A 17,705-nucleotide genomic window follows, 5' to 3' on the forward strand; every position below is an offset into this window, starting at 1 on the left:
TATATACACCACCACGAAAGCACCACTCCAGAGTGGTCCACTGCCGACCAAATGGGTTGTGCTAGGGGAAAAGCCTTCTGACAACTGTGCACGAGGTGCCCACATACCTAGTTGGAATAGACATGAATAAGCACTCTATAACTGAGAACTTTAACCTTTCTCAAACCTTTTCTTGTTTTCTCCATAATGGCTAATATCTCAAAGTTCATAGAAATAATAAGTAATTATTTAGAGTGACATTTTTAAAATGTAGCTTGCCTTAAGAGTGTCAAGTGCAGAAAGTGCTGCCTCTAGCGCAGGAATTGCCTCCGCCAGGTCACTCTCACACTCATTCTTCAGTTCCTGGGCTTCTGCTGCTTTTTCTGTAGCAATCTCTTCATCTATTTTCACAGTTCTGCTTTTTGCTTCCACTTCTGCAGACTCCCTTTCTATAATCTAAAAAATCACTCATGAGCAGAATTCACCAAACTTTCCACTAAATGATGTTTAATCAATCAACTATCTGGGGCTATGACGTAGACCATCTATAAAATAATCCTGGTTTACTTCTTTGTCTAGTTCAGTAGACTAATATTAAAGTTGTTAATTGACCTGCATAAAGAATTATTTTCTCAAAATAAACTGGAAAGATCTACAGTTAATGGGAATTCTGTAAGAGTAACATAAAATCTCTGTGGACCTATATGAGTAAATTCCCAGTTATAGCAGCTATGATAGGGTCTACACTATAGCCTTAGTCCTGATAATTTGCATGGCTCTCTACACCAGCATTATTAACCCCACCTTCATGAGAACTGTAGGACTTATACTGGTTTAGGAAGATACAGTGTCTGTGTAGAACCAGGTGTAGTCAATTTTTCTGGTCACAGTCCAAATTTTTTAGTCAAAGTATAATAAAGGTCCAGATTCCAGAGAAACATTTTTTATGCCACAATACAATCAATGATGATAATCTGCTATATATTTGAGAGAGTCTGTGTGTCTGTGAGTGAGCATCTGTATGTCTGTCTGTATGTTTGTTCGTGTTCCTCTTAAATGGTAAGATCTAGGACCACCCAATTTGGCATGCAGCTTCCTTTTATCATAACTTATAGCAAGGTAATCCCCAGGGGATTCATTCTTGCTGATTGTTTTTGTCTTTTCTCCCCCTTTGGGTACCATTATGGGAAACAGCTTTACATTCTGCTGGGCCTTACTTCCCCAGATTTCCTGGAAACCCTTATCAACATGATAGTTGGTAATTAAAATAATCATATAGTCATTATAAATGAAACAAATTATGTATTTTATTATTGAACAATATCTTTGCTTATCTCTACCTTCATCATATTTGCATTATCCACTTTAGCCTCCTCCAGTTTGGGTTGCAGATCAACTAGTTCTTGCTTCATTTCACCAACCTACATAGACATTTCCTTATAAAATTATCACAATAGCAGTAAATGCTAAACACATAGCAAATAATAAGTGGAAAGTTTAACATTTAAATACAATGTAAAATCAAATATGGCTAATATATTTAAAAGAACACCACATAAATTGATTATATTCTCTGAAAATAGGCTAGAAAATTAGTGACAAGAACCTGTGGTTTAAAAATTAGAGAAACATCAGTATTATAAATAAAATTATTAAATATAAGAACAGTGGGTGAAATCTTGGTCACATTTAAATCAAGAGAAAAACTTCCATTGACTTTAAACATCAGGATTTCATCTAATGATATTTATTTTAATAATTTAAGCAAGCCTTTTATATCAAAACAAAGAAAACACTGCAGAAAGATTAAGATTATAGCGCTCAATCCTGTAGCCCTATGGTTTCGAGTCACATCCATACAAGCACATACTAAATCCAACAACTGAAATTAGGCAAAGTATTACAGCTCACAAAAGACTGCACCATGCCCCAAGCAGACAACAAGAAAGGTTGAGGTGCAGCAGTACAACAGCAAGGAAATAATTAATTGATATATACTCAGATAATCCTGGCAATTGATCCACACCCACACACTGCACAGAAAAGTGAAAAAGCTCCAAGGTCACTGCCAATTTAGCCTTGGAGAAGCCTTATAAGCATGCCTTAAGCAATCATTTGGAGAGTGTTGAGACCCTCAATCTCACCATCTAGAACAGGGCTACTCAACATGCTGCCCGCAGCCTGTTTGTTTGTGGCCTGTGGTGCAGTTTGGGTTTACACGTGGCCCCTGGGTGGGATCCCTTGAACATTGCCTCCACTGGGAATACGCTCCACAACAGTGAAGTGTTTCCTAGGCGGGATGAGCACTGAAAGATGCAATCAGGCAGGCTGGCTGCAACAGATGGGTACAGGGTGTCGGCGTTTCTAGCCCCCAGGGGAGGAGGTGCTGGGAGTGCTGGGACATTGTGCGAAGTGCTTTGTATTCATGCGTGTGAATGTGAAAGAAGGTGTGTGTGTGTGTGTATGTGTAACCACACTTAAGTTGCGGCCCTTGGCATGTGCTGAAAGTATTATTGTGGCCCCTAGAGCTTCCAAAGTTGAGTAGCCCTGATCTAGAGAGAAGCATCAGCTCAGTAAACTCTTCTGGACAGACACTGGAATAAAAATATTTTTGTGGACATTACTGAGAAAATCTCCATGAGGAGTCATAACCAGGATGCTGATAAATGCCAAGAACAAACAGTTTACAATGGCTTATATTATAGTCAGATATGCCAGGAAATGTCTTGCTGTGGATATATTACTGGTTACTTCCCAAAAGACAACCAGAATTGTGAAAATGTTGTAAGAGCTCCTACTATTTTTAGAGAGATAAGATGGGTAAGGTGATATCTTTTACTGGACCAACTTTTGTTGGTGAATGAGACAAGCATTTGAGCTACATAAACTATTTCTTAATCCAAAATAAAACCACAGAAGTTGTTTTAGATACAGCAATTGGAATTTAGCTCCCACACTGGAAATTTTAAGGTTTTTATTTGTGGTTCTGCTTTTGACTTGTCTATATAGATGTATTTCTGAGTTCAATTTCTGCCTGTTCCAACATGCGCTTCTACTCACCTGAGATTCAGCAAAAGCTAGTTTGTCTAGTCCATTAGTATAACCCTTTTTGGCTTTCATCACAGTATCCCGTTTTTGAGTTAAAAGTTGTTGGAAGGCAGCAATAAGTTCAAGATAAGAAGTAGGAGTAACATAATTATGTCGCCTCAGTGTTTCCAAGAATCTATGGGAAAAAATATAATCTTTTTAACTACAAAGGGATGGAAAACAAAATGTGACAACAGAATGATCTCTTTGTTTCAAGAATAAAAATATCACACTCAAGCATGTGCTAAACTTGTACAGTTCATCAAATGTATAAATTCACAGTACAGAAATGATTAGTAATGATAGTGACTAAACTACCTCATTAAGTAATTTAGTTCATCACCTAATAACCTTAATTAACAAATGCTATCTAACCTCAAATCTACATATTATTTTTAATTTTAAATTATTTTTCATTTTAATCACTTCTTATAGCATAAAAAATCTAATCTTGTCCTCCTTAAAACTTTATTTATATAAAATATTAACCTATTTTTAAAAAATATACAAAACTAACTTTTCAGAGAGTGATAAAACTGAAGTATGGAAGTGTTTACAGATGGGCACCACTTCTTGCCGTTCATTGTCTGTGAGCTGAAGTGTTTCTAAGAATTTATTAGCTACACGTTCAAGAGCATCTTCAGGCCATGGCTGAAAAAAAAGGGGGGGAGAGGGAGAACATAAAATTTAGGTGTTACCTCTCATAATTTGTGCAAAAGCATAATTTTTACACTTCATAACAAGCAGTTTCTATAATGGGTCCAACACAGTATATCTCAAGAAGTGGCTTAATGGGCTAACCAATACAGCTAGCTGTAGTTTAATTGCTGATAACACTATTTGTAATGATTATTGCCTGTATCAATTAAAAGTAATTATCTAAGTTTCAGTTCTACAGGTTGAATCTCTCTAGTCTGGCATTCTCTGGTCCAGTAATATTTGTGGACCAGCATAATTTTAGTTAGCCAGATGTCCAGTTATCATGGATGTGGCCAAGTTTCCTGCAATCCCATAAAGTTTGTTTACAGCCACCACTGCTGGCTCTCAGTGTTCTGTACTGTTATTTAGCTCTAATTAATCCCTAAATGTCTTCTAAGAGCTGAGTAAGCAGTAGAAGTGTAGATAATGCCGATAGACAATATTGACCTTCCATGGTTTGGCATACGAGGTTGTTACCAGGGCCGTCCTTAGGATTTATGGTGCCTCTATGCCTGACTTGCTCTTCCACTCCTACCTCCTCTCCTTCCCTTCCCAGAGACCCTGGCAGCCAATCCCCCTCCCTCCAACTGTGCTGCAGACAGTGCATTCAGCCCTCTCTAGGACCCAGCCCTGCTGTTACATGTGTAACCCTTCCGCTGGGTAGGCCTGGCAGCAACCAGGGCCGGGTTCAATATCTAGGGCTATGTCTATACTGGTGGGTTATTGCGCAACAACTCTTTTGTGGAAGAGTTCTTGTGCAAAAACTCTTCCACAAGAAAGCGTCTACACTGCCATGTGCTTTTGCATAAGAGCATCCATGGCAGCATAGACGCTCTCTTGGGCAAGAAAGTTCTGATGGCCATTTTAACCATACGGGCTTCTTGTGCAAGAAATTCATGTTGCCTGTCTACACTGGCCTCTTCTGGAAGAGCTCTTGTGTAAGAGGTCTTATTCCTCATGGGGAGAGGAATAACTCTTCCGGAAGAAGCCCTGTTTTCCAATGCTGTACTGTAACCATTGTTCTTTAGCACTTAGCCGTAGCAGTTGAAGAAATTGATTTGAAGAGAAAATTTTTTTTTTTTTTTAAAGATCAATAGAAACTGTAGAACAGGAACATGACTAACACTAAGTGTAACTATTTACACTGAAAAAAATTAACTAATAGCGTTACTGAGAAAATAGATATGAGAACACAGGGAGATCCGACCGCGACCTGAGGCGGTTGAGAGGAACTGACGGTTGCCAGGCTGCGCGCGGCTGATCAAAGGCGCGAACGGTGCTTTGAAGGAGCGAGCATGCGCGGGCTGGTGGAGCACGGCTATGAAAATTATCCAAGCTGCAGTGCCGGGACGGGACCCAACACCTAGAGTGGAGCACCCATGGGGCCACTCGAAGAAGAATTAATGTTGCCTGTCTACACGGGCCTTTTCTGGAAGAGCTCTTGCGTAAGAGGGCTTATTCCTCATGGGGAGAGGAATAACTCTTCCGGAAGAAGCCCTGTTTTCCAATGCTGTACTGTAAATTTACTTCTGGAAGAACGCTCGTGCAATGTAGACAGCCAGCAAGTTTTTGTGGAAGAACAGCTGTTCTTGTGCAAGGGTGTGTCTAGACTACATGCCTCCTTCGACGGAGGCATGTAGATTAGCCAGATCGGAAGAGGGAAATGAAGCCGCGATTAAAATAATCGCGGCTTCATTTAAATTTAAATGGCTGCCCCGATCTGCCGATCAGCTGTTTGTCGGCAGATCGGGGCAGTCTGGACGCGACGCGCCGACAAAGAAGCCTTTCTTCATCGGCACAGGTAAGCCTCGTGAAACCGGGTTTACCTGTGCCGATGAAGAAAGGCTTCTTTGTTGGCACATCGCGTCCAGACTGCCCCGATCTGCCGACAAACAGCTGATCGGCAGATCGGGGCAGCCATTTAAATTTAAATGAAGCCGCGATTATTTTAATCGCGGCTTCATTTCCCTCTTCCGATCTGGCTAATCTACATGCCTCCGTCGAAGGAGGCATGTAGTCTAGACACACCCCAAGAAGCTGCCAGTGTAGACATAGCCCTGTAGTCCACTGGCCACTCTCGCCAGCCGGTCATTCCCGCCAGCCACTCCACTGGCTGCAATGGGTCTGGCTCCTGACCAAACCAGTGTTTGCAGCTCTTAGTTATTTCAACTCCTTAACCATCACCTAGGCTGGCAAAAGATTCCAGCTTCCACTGGACTAGCAAAAAGACTCTTCATGGAGTCTGCTTTAGGTCTGTCCTTAAAACCAGAGGGAAAGGGGCAGGTTGAGCCAGTCTTTCAGCTCCCACCTGGCAGGCATGAAGCAGGCCGACTCAGCCCTCAAGCCCTTTCCACCCCAACTCAGTTCACTCAACTCTGGCAAGGGGGAGGCTTGTTCCTCTGAGATGTCTTACAATGATGGTGTCTCTCCTGCAAGCACTGGTATCATATTTTACAGTTCCCACATTTAGGGGTCGCATGATTTGTGACCCCCACAACAGCCCCAAATTAGTTACAATACACCACATTCCATTCCAACACTGATCCTCCATAAGCCCTGGCTGAATTGGATTTACATAACCACACCTCGGATTCCTTCCCCCTCCTGGCATGAGCTGTATTTACATATGAATAGTTAACAGTTAATTATATTGCAGAGCTAAACAATTGGAGTGAGCATACGCACCCCCCACGGCAGCTCTCCTTTTAGCTGACTGAGAGTAAGCAATAGTTTAGCCCATGCTTACACATGCTCCACTGCTTACATCAGTCACAGCAGAGTGGTGCCCCAGAAATACTGGTGCCCTAGCAACTGCCTATTCTGCCTATGCCTAAGGATGGCCCTGGTTGTGACTCACCTTGTGCAGTAACGAGTGTTCTTCGAGATGTGTGTCCCCGTGGGTGCTCCACTGTAGGTGAAGGGTTGCCCTGAGCCGCAGATCGGAGCTTTGTATAGCAGTTTCCCCTGTTGAGCCACGCATGCCCAGGAGGCGTCTCGAGCCCTTCCTGCCTCCTGAGGAGCGTGACTCAACCCCCTCCCTTTCAGTTCCTCGTCTCCACCCGAGAATTTTGACTCCGAGCAGAGGAGAGGTAGGGAGGGTCGTGGAGCACCCACGGGGACACACATCTCGAAGATCACTCGTTACTACACGAGGTGAGTAACTCCCTTTTCTTCTTCGAGTAGTGTCCCCGTGGGTGCTCCACTGTAGGTGACTACAAAGCAGTATTCAATGTAAGGCTGGAGGGAGCCGGAGTCATTGTTTAGCAGTGGTAGAGAGTACTGCTGTGGCAACTGCTGAATCACTCTTGAGTTGTGGAAGGATAGCGTAGTGTTTCGCAAAAGTATGGTCTGAAGACCATGTTGCTGCTCGGTAAATGTCTCTTAAGGGGACATTGCCCAGAAAGGCTGTAGAAGCAGCCGTGGCTTGAGTAGAATGTGCTCGTGGTGGGCGTTGTAGTGGTCTATTGCCCAGAGAGTGGCATTTGATTATACATGTCGATATCCACTTTGAGATTCGTCCCTTTGGATCGTTCAGCAATGGAGATAAAAAGTCTTTCAGATTTACGAAATGGTTTTGTTTTTTCTAGGAAGAGGCCAGAGTCCTCCGGATGTCCAGAGTGTGCAGGCTGGCGTCTGTGTACGAAGAATGCGGTTTTGGGGAAAAGGTAGGTAATACGATCAGTTCGTTGAGATGGAATTCTGTACAGATCTTTGGCAAAAACATGGGGTGGAGTCTCAGTATGACCCTATCCTTTGTGAAAACTGTGTAAGGAGGTTCTGACATTAATGCTCCGAGTTCGCTCACCCTCCTGACGGAGGTAATGGCTAATAGGAAGCAGACTTTCATAAAAAGGAAGGGAAGTGGTACTGTTGCCAGTGGCTCAAAGGGAGGTCTGGTGAGGCAGTTCAAAACAAGATTTAGGTCCCACAGAGGGGGTGGGGCCTTATGTGGTGGGTACACATTCTGGAGACCCTTGAGGAATCTCTTCGTGATAGGATGGTTAAAAATGGAGAAGCTGTCTACTGAGGTATGAAATGCTGCTATTGCAGAGAGGTGTACTCTTAGAGAGGAGATTGACAGTCCTGATGCTTTAAGTTCCAGAATGTAGTCTAGGATGGTATTTAGTGGTGAGGCATGGGGCTCCACTTTGGCTCGCTGACATCAGTGACAGAAACGTGTCCATTTCTGTTGGTAAGTTTTCCGAGTAGATTGTCTCCTGCTATGGAGGAGGACGTCTTTTACTCGCTGGGAGCAGCACTCTTCTACCTCCGAGAACCAGAGAGAAGCCATGCGTGAAGATGCAGGGTATTGAGTTGTGGACGCAGTATCCTGCCGTCGTCCTGAGATAGTAGGTCTATCTGGTATGGTAGTGGGTGGGGTGGCTGGACCACTAGCCTGTGAAGGTATGGGTACCAGGTTTGGCGAGACTATGATGGTGCAATCAGGATGACTAGGGCTTTGTCTCTCAGGATCTTGTGCAGAACTCTTGGGATGAGCGGTACGGGAGGAAAGGCATAGTGTAGGGGGGCTGACCATTTGATTAGGAAGGCATCCCCCAGAGAGTGTTTGCCAAGTCCCGCACGTGAGCAGAATTGGGGACATTTGGTGTTCTGGGTAGAAGCAAAGAGGTCTATCAATGGCCATCCCCATTGGTGGAAAATTGAGTTTGCCACCTCCGTATGTAACTCCCATTCGTGGTCCGCGGTGAAGTTTTGGCTGAGGGAGTCTGCTTTGGTATTGTTCACTCCGGGCAGGTAGGATGCTATAAGGGTGACTTGGTTGCGGATACACGCATTCCACAGGCAAATAGCCTCCGCGCATAGCGAGCGGGAGCGGGCTCCACCCTGTCTGTTTATGTAGAACATCGTGCAGATGTTGTCCGTTAGAATGCGGACTGTGTGATTGGCGATGTCGGAGGCAAAGTGTGCACAGGCATTTCTTACTGCCCTCAATTCGAGGAGATTGTTATGTAAGAGTGTCTCGTTTGGGGACCACCTGCGTTGAACTTCGTGACCGTCCATATGTGCCCCCCAGCCGAGCAGGGAAGCATCTGTGGTGATTTGAATAGTGGGTTCAATTTGTTGGAACGGAACCCCCGCCAGAAGATTGTTTGGCACTATCCACCATCGTAAGGATGCGAGCACGTCTGGTGGGATAGTAACCGTTTTGTTTCGAGGGTGTCGTGATGGGATATAAACTGTTGCAATCCAGAGCTGGAAACATCGAAAGTGCAGACGAGCAAGTGCAGTGGTGGACTACGTAGGTGGTGGAAGCCATGTGTCCCATTAGTCGGAGGCATGTGAGTATTGTGGTGGTAGGAACTGTGAGCATCCCGTTTATAATTTTTTGCATGGTTGCAAAGCATTGTTGAGGTAGGTATGCCCGGGCTGTAACTGAGTCCAGGTGTGCGCCAATGAACTCTATATCTTGAACCGGGTGCAGAATTGATTTGTCTTGGTTGATTAGAAGGCCTAGACGACTGAGGAGGACCGTGGTCGTATGCATCATAGAGGCAGTTTCGGTATATGAGGATTCCTTTAGAAGGCAATCGTCTAGATAGGGAAATATGATGACGTTCTGCCGTCTGAGATATGCGGTTACAACTGCCAGTACTTTCGAAAATACCCTCGGAGCTGATGAGAGACCGAAGGGAAGAACCTTGTACTGGAAATGGTCCAGTCCCAACGTGAAGCGTAGGTAGCGTCTGTGGGCGGGGTGGATGGTTACATGGAAATAGGCATCTTGGAGGTCGAGGGCTGCGAACCAGTCCCCTCGATCTAGTGCAGGAATGATTGCGGAAAGAGTGACCATCTTGAAACGCTGTCTCTTGAGAAATTTGTTCAGTTTGCGGAGATCCAATATAGGTCTCCAGCCCCCCCCCGTTCTTTTCTCGGTCAGGAAATAGTTCGAGTAAAACCCTCTCCCGTGGAACTCTCGGGGTACCCTTCCTATAGCCCCAATGACAAGGAGCCGATTGACTTCTTGTTTTAGAAGGGTTTCGTGAGAGTGGTCCCTGAAAAGGGATGGGGTAGGGGGAAGAGTAGGGGGATAGAAATAAAAGGGATGGTATAGCCCACTCGAATTATCTCTAGGACCCAGCGGTCCGATGTTATGGATCCCCACTGTGGGAGGAAGGCACGCAAATGGTGGATGAATAGATGGCCATGTTGAGGTGCGAGATCAAACGGGAGGTCTTGCAGACCCTCAACCAAATGTTCAAATTTGCTGCTTAGATGGTTGGTTAGCTAGCGGGCGGGCTTGGTTGGGTCGCCTTCTGGGACCTCACTGTCTTGGTCTGTTGTCGTCATAAGGTCTCTGTGGTCGATTGTATTGTCCATACCGATATCGGGTATATGAATTATATGGGGTGTATCGCCTGTGTTTATAAGGTGGCGTGCCCATACCTAGTGTGCGAAGTGTGGACTTAGAATTTTTGCTGTTGTGGAGCATTTTGTCCGTAGTGGCTGCAAATAGCTTTTGTTTGTCAAATGGCAAGTCCTCCACTTTGGGATGGAGTTCACATGGAACTCCAGATGACTGGAGCCAAGAAGCTCTATGCATCACCACCGCTGTAGCTGTAACTCGGGCTGCAGTGTCAGCTACGTCCATTGCCATTTGGAGAGCGGCGCGGGCGATCATATGGCCCTCATGAACTATTGATTTTAAGATGGGTCTTTTGGAGTCGGGGAGATGCGCCATTAGTTCTCCCAGTTTTGAGTAGTTGTCAAAGTTGTGATTTGCTAAGAAAGCAGAGTAATTTGATATTCTGAGTTGTAGGGTTGAAGAGGAGTATACTTTCTTGCCAAAGGAGTCCAACTTTTTGTGGTCCTTGTCTGAATTGCCCATCCTATACTGTGGAAACTTCGCTTGTTGTTGTACTGAGTCCATGACTAGTGAGTTAGGTTGTGGGTGAGTGAAGAGAAAGTCGTTGTCTTTTGAGGGGACAAAGTACTTTCTGTCAATTTTCCTGTTAGTTGGTTGGATAGATGCAGGCGTCTTCCACAGATCTTCTGAGGTCTCCATGATTGCCTCGTCTATGGGTAGGGCAATCTTGCCCTGTAGTGTCGGATGTAGATTCTTTAACAATTGGTATTGTTTCTTCTGCACCTCTTGCAGGGAGACATTCTGGCTTGTCGCTACTCTCTTGAATAGTTCTTGGAACTGTTTTAGATCGTCAATCATTCCAGTGTCTGATGGTACTACGGTGTCCTCTGGTTGTGCATCAAGGGCATCAGAGTGTGTGACATTTACTGAATGAGTATCTGAGTCATTGTTTGAGATTCGTTCCACCTCATCCTCCGAAAAACTTGCTGGAGTTAGGGGTTGTGGCCGAGGCAAACTTCTCCAGGATGCAGTGGAACGAGGTGGAGAGCGGTGTCCATATGGCTCCCAGTGTTCCCACGGTCCCCATTGCGGTGGATAAGGTGGAGGTGGGTAAGGCCAGTATGGGTGCCATGGGCCATGTTGTGGCGGAGCCCTATAATGGTGAAAGCGAGCCCTCCCAGGTGATGGATGTCGCGAGGAATAGACTGTGTGGTGGTCATCATCAGGAAGGGGAGCGTTGTGAAGAGACAACGGTGACATCGACCTGGGAGGGGATTGCCTTGATGGAGACCCCTCAGGAGAGTAAGAAGTAGAGGGCAGGCACAGATAATGATGCCTACTGTATGGATCAGTCTCTTGTTGGGGCTGGTCCCTAGGAACCTCATCTGGCTGCTTGTCTGGCTGTGGGAGGACCAGCGGAGCATCAGCTGTTGCCAGAGGCTTCGGAGGCTGCCCATCGTTTTGCTGCGGTGCCGTGACTTTAAGAGGCACCGCAGCTTTAAGCCGTGGTGTGGCTTTCGGCGCTGCAGAGGCTTGAAGCAGCGCCGGGGCTGGAAGAGGTGCCGCACTTGCAAGCGGCACCGCGGTTTGAAGCGGCGCCGGCTTTTCATGCCGTGCTGGCTGCTTAGAGCACTCCCGGGGCCGCTCAGCTGTTGAGCGCCCCGATACCGGTGCAGAGTGGGAGGATTGTCCCGAAGCCTTAGTGGCAGGGGACTTCCAAGCCTGGTGTGCCTCTCCTCTATGTTTGGGAGAGGAAGAGGCTGGAAGAGAGCGGGATGGAGAGGCTCTGGGTCTCGGGGCATTTCTGGAAGGCGGCGGAGGCTCTTGCCGTGGTGCAGATTGTTCTCCCACAGGCTGTAGAGCTTTTTCAAATAAAATCATCCTGAGGCGGAGCTCACGGTCTTTTCTGGCTCTCGCCGTCAGGGAATTGCAGTGGGTACAGTTGTGGGGAGAGTGAGTCTCCCCCAAACACCGTATGCAGTCCGAGTGGCCATCTGAAGCCGGCATTGGGTCCCGGCATTGACCGCACTTTTTAAACCCTGAGGAGCCAGACATTGCAGGCTCTCTCCCCCTATCTTCTAAATTGTTATAGTTTATGTGGTTTTGCTACTTCTTCTTCTTTTTTTTTTAAAGTCTTTATGTGTTTCTTGTTTGACAGGCGGGAGAAAACCGGTTCACCCGAGTCCCGGTCTGAGGTAAGTTCAAGCCCCCTGAGAGGGGGGATTTAATTAATTCTATTTTTCCTATTTCTAGGTTTTTTTTTTTTTTTATATAAAGAAACAAGGAAAGAGTAACTAGGATAAAACAGGGGAAGCTAACTATGCCTAAATAACTAAGAGGAAAGTAGTCAGATAATCTGACAGGGAGCTCCTGACTTCTCCGTCTGCTGACGAGGGCGGTTAAAGAGGAACTGAAAGGGAGGGGGTTGAGTCACGCTCCTCAGGAGGCGGGAAGGGCTCGAGATGCCTCCTGGGCATGCGTGGCTCAACAGGGGAAACTGCTATACAAAGCTCCGATCTGCGGCTCAGGGCAACCCTTCACCTACAGTGGAGCACCCACGGGGACACTAATCGAAGAAGAACTGATGTTCTAGATGGTTGTGCCTTTGAGTGCCTCACTGTAAGGGTATGTCTACACTGACACCCTAGTTCGAACTAGGGTGGCTAATGTAGGCATTCGAACTTGCAAATGAAGCCCAGGATTTAAATATCCCGGGCTTTATTTGCATGTTCCCGGATGCTGCCATTTTTAAATGCCCCGTAGTTTGAACTAACTGCCCGCAACTACACGTGGCGCGAACTAGGTAGTTCGAATTAAAGCTCCTAATTCGAACTACCGTTACTCCTCCTGCAACTACGGGGCATTTAAAAATGGCAGCGTCCGGGAACATGCAAATAAAGCCCGGGATATTTAAATCCCGGGCTTCATTTGCAAGTTCGAATGCCTACATTAGCCACCCTAGTTCGAACTATGGTGGCAGTGTAGACATACCCTAAATGTTTTGGTGCCCTGCACTTATAATTGGATATTTTCAGCAGCAGTACCCTGGGCGCCGACATGCTTGTGTGGTGCCATCTTGCTTTGTAGCAAGCATGCAACTGGCACACATCATCAACCGTCCCTTTGTTCCTTCTCTACTGAAGAGAAATGTTAAGACTCCGAAGTAGAGGGGAGGAGGAAGGGTTGTGGAGCACACACAAGGACAACCATCTTGAAGTACATCAGTTACTGCACAAGGTGCCTATCTGCCTCTTCTTCTTCAAGGAGTGTCCCTGTGGGTGCTCCACTGTAGGCGACTATGGAGCAGTACCCTGAGTATCTGGAAGGCAGGGTTTTGGCTGGTGACTATAGGCCATACAGAGTATGGCTAGGCTAAACTGCGTGTCCTGAGTGGCATATTTATCTAATGCATAATTTTTCATAAACGTGTGTCCTGAAGCCCATGTGCATATTTCTGTAATTGAAACATTTTGTAGAAATGCAGTGGAGGTGAGTATTGCACTGGTAGAGACAGTGTATATATAATTTGGAAGGGGAATATTATTTAATGAGTAGCAGAGTTTGATACATGCTGCAATCCACTTAGAAAGTCTCTGACTGGAGATAGCTTGACCTTAAAGTGTTCTGCTATGGAAAGGAAAAGTTTGGGAGATTGTCTAAACTGTTTCATTCATTCTTGGTAAAACACAAGTGCTCTGCAAATGTCCAAAGTATTGAGACAAGCAGACATTCGCGTGCTAGGTCTCTGAAGCATGGATGTGCTGTTGGTACTGAAGAGAGGAGTGCCAGGTAACGAGGATATTGCTAAGCCCTCATGAGACATGAGAGGGCACAGTGGTCAGTACTGGGGTTGGTATGAGACCTGACTCATATCATTGCTACTGGCCCGGTGAGAATCTGTATTGCAAGTTCTGTACGTACCAACACTGTGGTGGTGTGCATCACTGTCAACAGCATTTTTAGCCATTAAGGCTACTGCAGGGCATAATTGTTTAGAAGCTGCAGCCCTTTGGGACTTGTCTGTATGTGCCTGGTGTCAGTCAGTCCGACGAGGATGGAGTCATTGGTATCAAGGCAGACTGTATGTTGGTGGGGTTCCTGAGAGAGCCAGACTTGTGGTCACTTGATCTCAGGCCCACAGCAGGCAGCAGCAAGGGACAGAGCACACGGGCAGGAAGACAGACAACTGGCACAGAGTGAATTCCAGCAGCACCAGCATCCTCTGTTGTGTCAGCAAGGGAACAGGCCCGCTGTGGAGCCCTGGATGGATAACACAGGGATCTACCTGCTCTTTGGGGCAGGCAATGCCACAAACAACACAAGGAACTATAGGTAAGGTTCAGATTAGGTCATGGAGACACTCTTTTTAAAGGGAGTTCACTGCCTAACAAGATATGCCTCTTTCACTTAGCAGGTTTTTTTTTTTATTTGGAAGGACCTGAGGAGGGAGGCAGGAACCCTGATCTGAGGCTGCAATTGGAGATCTCTGAGGTGGTGGTGTATGGGACTCCAAAGCTGGTCTTAGAGACCTCTCCATAAGGAGGAGTTTTAGTTGGAGGTCCCATGCCTTCAGAGATCTCATAGACAGTTTCTTACAGTGGTGGCATTTCTGTGGTATAATATCCTCCCCCATGCATCTAATGCATTGTGCATGGCTGTCAGAGATGGGGATGGAAAGCCTACACATGAAGCATCTTTTGAAAATGGGCAAACCTGGCATGACCCACTCCCCCACAGCCTGCTCCCGCACTCTTGCTCCGCCAGGGCCAGGCCCACAGCACCACCGGGTGATTGCGCCAGGCAGGGACCCTTTCACCTGTGTCCAGCTGCAGCAGTGGCTCCCCCAGGGGACACGGGGCAGCTGGGGGAGTGGGTTTGGATGGCAGTGGGGACCCAGCCCCAGCAGCTTCTCCCTGGTGGTGCAGCCTCCCAGGGCATGAAGCAGGAGCCAGAGCTGGAGCAGACCATGCCTAGAGGGGACAGCGCTGAGGCTAACCACAGCAAGTGGCTGAAGACAGAGGCAGAGGCGAGCAGCAGCATATGGATGTAGATGACGTTATGATGTCATTCTGTCGTCCGGCAAGGAAATTTATATATATATATATATATATATATATATATATATATATATATAGGAGAGAGGGGGGATTTTTCAGCTTTTCTTCTAACAGGATGAAATATCAAATAGTGTCTCAAAACTAGGATGACATATTTTAAATGGTTTTGAGAGAGATTGAGCCCTGCTTTCCAGAAGATGAAAGGGAAACATAATAGCATATGAAAATAGAGATATTATTAGAAAACCAAACCCCTAGTTGCTGAGGCAGCAACCTATTTTTACACACCTGGAACCAATCAATAGTACAACAGTTGATGAGAGATGGGAATTGCCTCAGACGATTGCGGAAAGCATCTCCGATCGGGCTGAATGCTACCACAACATGGAGATTTTCTTTGCAGTGGTTCACAAAGTAGGCAAATAAGGCCAAGGGACTGAGTTCCTCATGTTTACTGCCAGCCTGAGCTATTGCACGAACACCCTAAAGAATAATAAATGGGATGGGGAAGCTTATGATCAATAACTTGTCATTAAAAACTTTCTTTTAAAATGATTTAAATCGTTTTGAGACAATATCAAATCTAAAATGTAGTATTGGTAAAACAAGAAAAAACCTGCTAATAAATAAAATAAAATTAGAAAAATAGAATAACCAAATAATATTTGTGGCTGGCACCCTAGTCTTTACCTGCAATTCTGCCATCACTATTCTAGAAATAATTTTCTGCTTGTTTGACTAATATAGTATTCTAGGTCAGGATAAAGATTAATCTGATTAAAAAGTGTCTCTCTCTTTATGTGCAAGTTATAAATCACATTCTGAAAATTAAAATTTGAAATGGAACCTTCTCAGGCAATAAAGTACGTTAGCCTTTTATTAGTAACTACAAGTCTATTAAAATCAATATTTCACCACTTACAAAAAACATGAACAAGATATAAACAGATTGTACAAATTATTACCCTCATTATAAGGACATTTATTATAGTAAAATACATGTTCTTTCTTATCTAATCTACATTTCCTAAACTTCATTTAATAGAAATAAAGAACTTACTGAAAGCATTTTTGAAAGCAATACTCAAAAATTTTCATTTAAAAGATGTGTAATAATTACCTACAGCTAGAGAAGGATTCAAGTTTCCAGATAAACAAACATAACACATTTATTCATTTACAAAAAAGCAAAGTTATTCACCTTGGTGCAGTAACTGTTGTTCTTCGAGATGTGTGTCCCCGTGGGTGCTCCACTGTAAGTGCTGGGCTTGCCCCAGCACTGCAGGATGGAGACGTTCAAAGCTGTACCCAACCAGACCGCGCATGTGCAGCAGGGCATCTCGCGGCACTTGCATTCTCCCGCGCTGCGTGATCCTGTCCCAACCAGTTCCTCTGACCTGCAATAAAGAGAAACAGACTCCAAAGCAGGGTGGCAGCTGCGTAGTGGAGCACCCACGGGGGGACACATCTCGAAGAACGACAGTTACTGCACCAAGGTGAGTAACTTCACTTTCTTCTTCGAGTGATATCCCTGTGGGTGCTCCACTGTAGGTGACTGAGTAGCAGTACTCAGCCATGGAAAGGAAGGTGGGGATCAGAGGCTACTTATTTATTAATGGAAGAAAGGACAGCAGATGCCACAAAGGTATCCGGGAGCCATTTCGTTGAATGGCGTAATGTTTGGCAAACGTGTCATGAAAAGCCCAAGTGGCTGCCCTACAAATATCAGAAAGAGAGACACCCTTTAGGAAAGCGGTGGAGGTAGCTGCTGCCCTTGCAGAGTGAGCTCTAGGGCGTTGTGGGAGTGGCACGTTTCGTGCAGCATAGCATTGGGTGATGCATGAAACAATAATGCTGGAAATACGCTGTGAAGACAAGGGCTCCCAGTCAGAGCGTTCAGCAAGGGAGATTATTAATCTGTCTTCCTAAGAGTCTTAGTGCATTCTATGTAAAAGGTTAAGGCCCTACGGACGTCAAGTGTGTGCAAGACTGTCTCACGTGGCGATGCATGAGGTTTTGGGAAAAAAGCAGTTAGCACCACTAGTTCATTAAGGTGGAATTCTGAGGACACCTTAGGGATGAATGCCAGGTGATGTCTGAGGATCACACTGTCTCTGTTGAAGATGGTATATGGAGGTACTGCCATCAGAGCTGAAATCTCACTCGCTCATCGTGTGGAAGTGATGACTATGAAGAAGACCAACTTCACTGTAAGAGTCTGGAGAGGAATCGTAGCTAGGGGCTCAAAGGGTGGTTCTGTAAGAGCCCAAAGGACCAAGTCTAGACTCCACAAGGGAGGGGGAGCTCATGTGAGTGGATCTATGTTCATTAGGCCCTTAAGAAATCTCTTAGTGAGAGGATGGGCAAACACCAATGCACCATCAATCAGGTGCCGAAAGGCTGAGAGTGCTGCGAGATGAACTCTAAGAGATGCCAAGGTTAGTCCACTCTGTTTCAGGTGCATTAAATAGTCTAGGATAACATGGATGGGGACTGCCTGAGGATCCATACGTCACTAAGAACAACAAGAAGTAAATTGTGTCCACTTTGCAAGGTAA

At 45.6% G+C, this 17,705-nt stretch overlaps 1 protein-coding gene across 1 annotated transcript in view; it reads right to left on the reverse strand.

The window, feature by feature from the left end:
• The window catches only part of DNAH12 (dynein axonemal heavy chain 12), a 235,155-nt gene that overhangs the window by 62,052 nt on the left and 155,398 nt on the right, over positions 1-17,705 (reverse strand). The window contains exons 46-50 of the mRNA XM_089781364.1: positions 15,436-15,630; positions 3,584-3,717; positions 3,040-3,202; positions 1,320-1,400; positions 259-435 (exon numbers count right to left, since the gene is read on the reverse strand). Coding sequence (XP_089637490.1) covers positions 259-435; positions 1,320-1,400; positions 3,040-3,202; positions 3,584-3,717; positions 15,436-15,630 — 750 coding nt within the window. The remainder of the gene's footprint in view (positions 1-258; positions 436-1,319; positions 1,401-3,039; positions 3,203-3,583; positions 3,718-15,435; positions 15,631-17,705) is intronic.

Source organism: Pelodiscus sinensis, chromosome 11, assembly GCF_052426305.1.
Source record: "Pelodiscus sinensis isolate ZL-2025 chromosome 11, ASM5242630v1, whole genome shotgun sequence".
Classification (NCBI taxonomy): Eukaryota; Metazoa; Chordata; order Testudines; family Trionychidae; genus Pelodiscus; species Pelodiscus sinensis.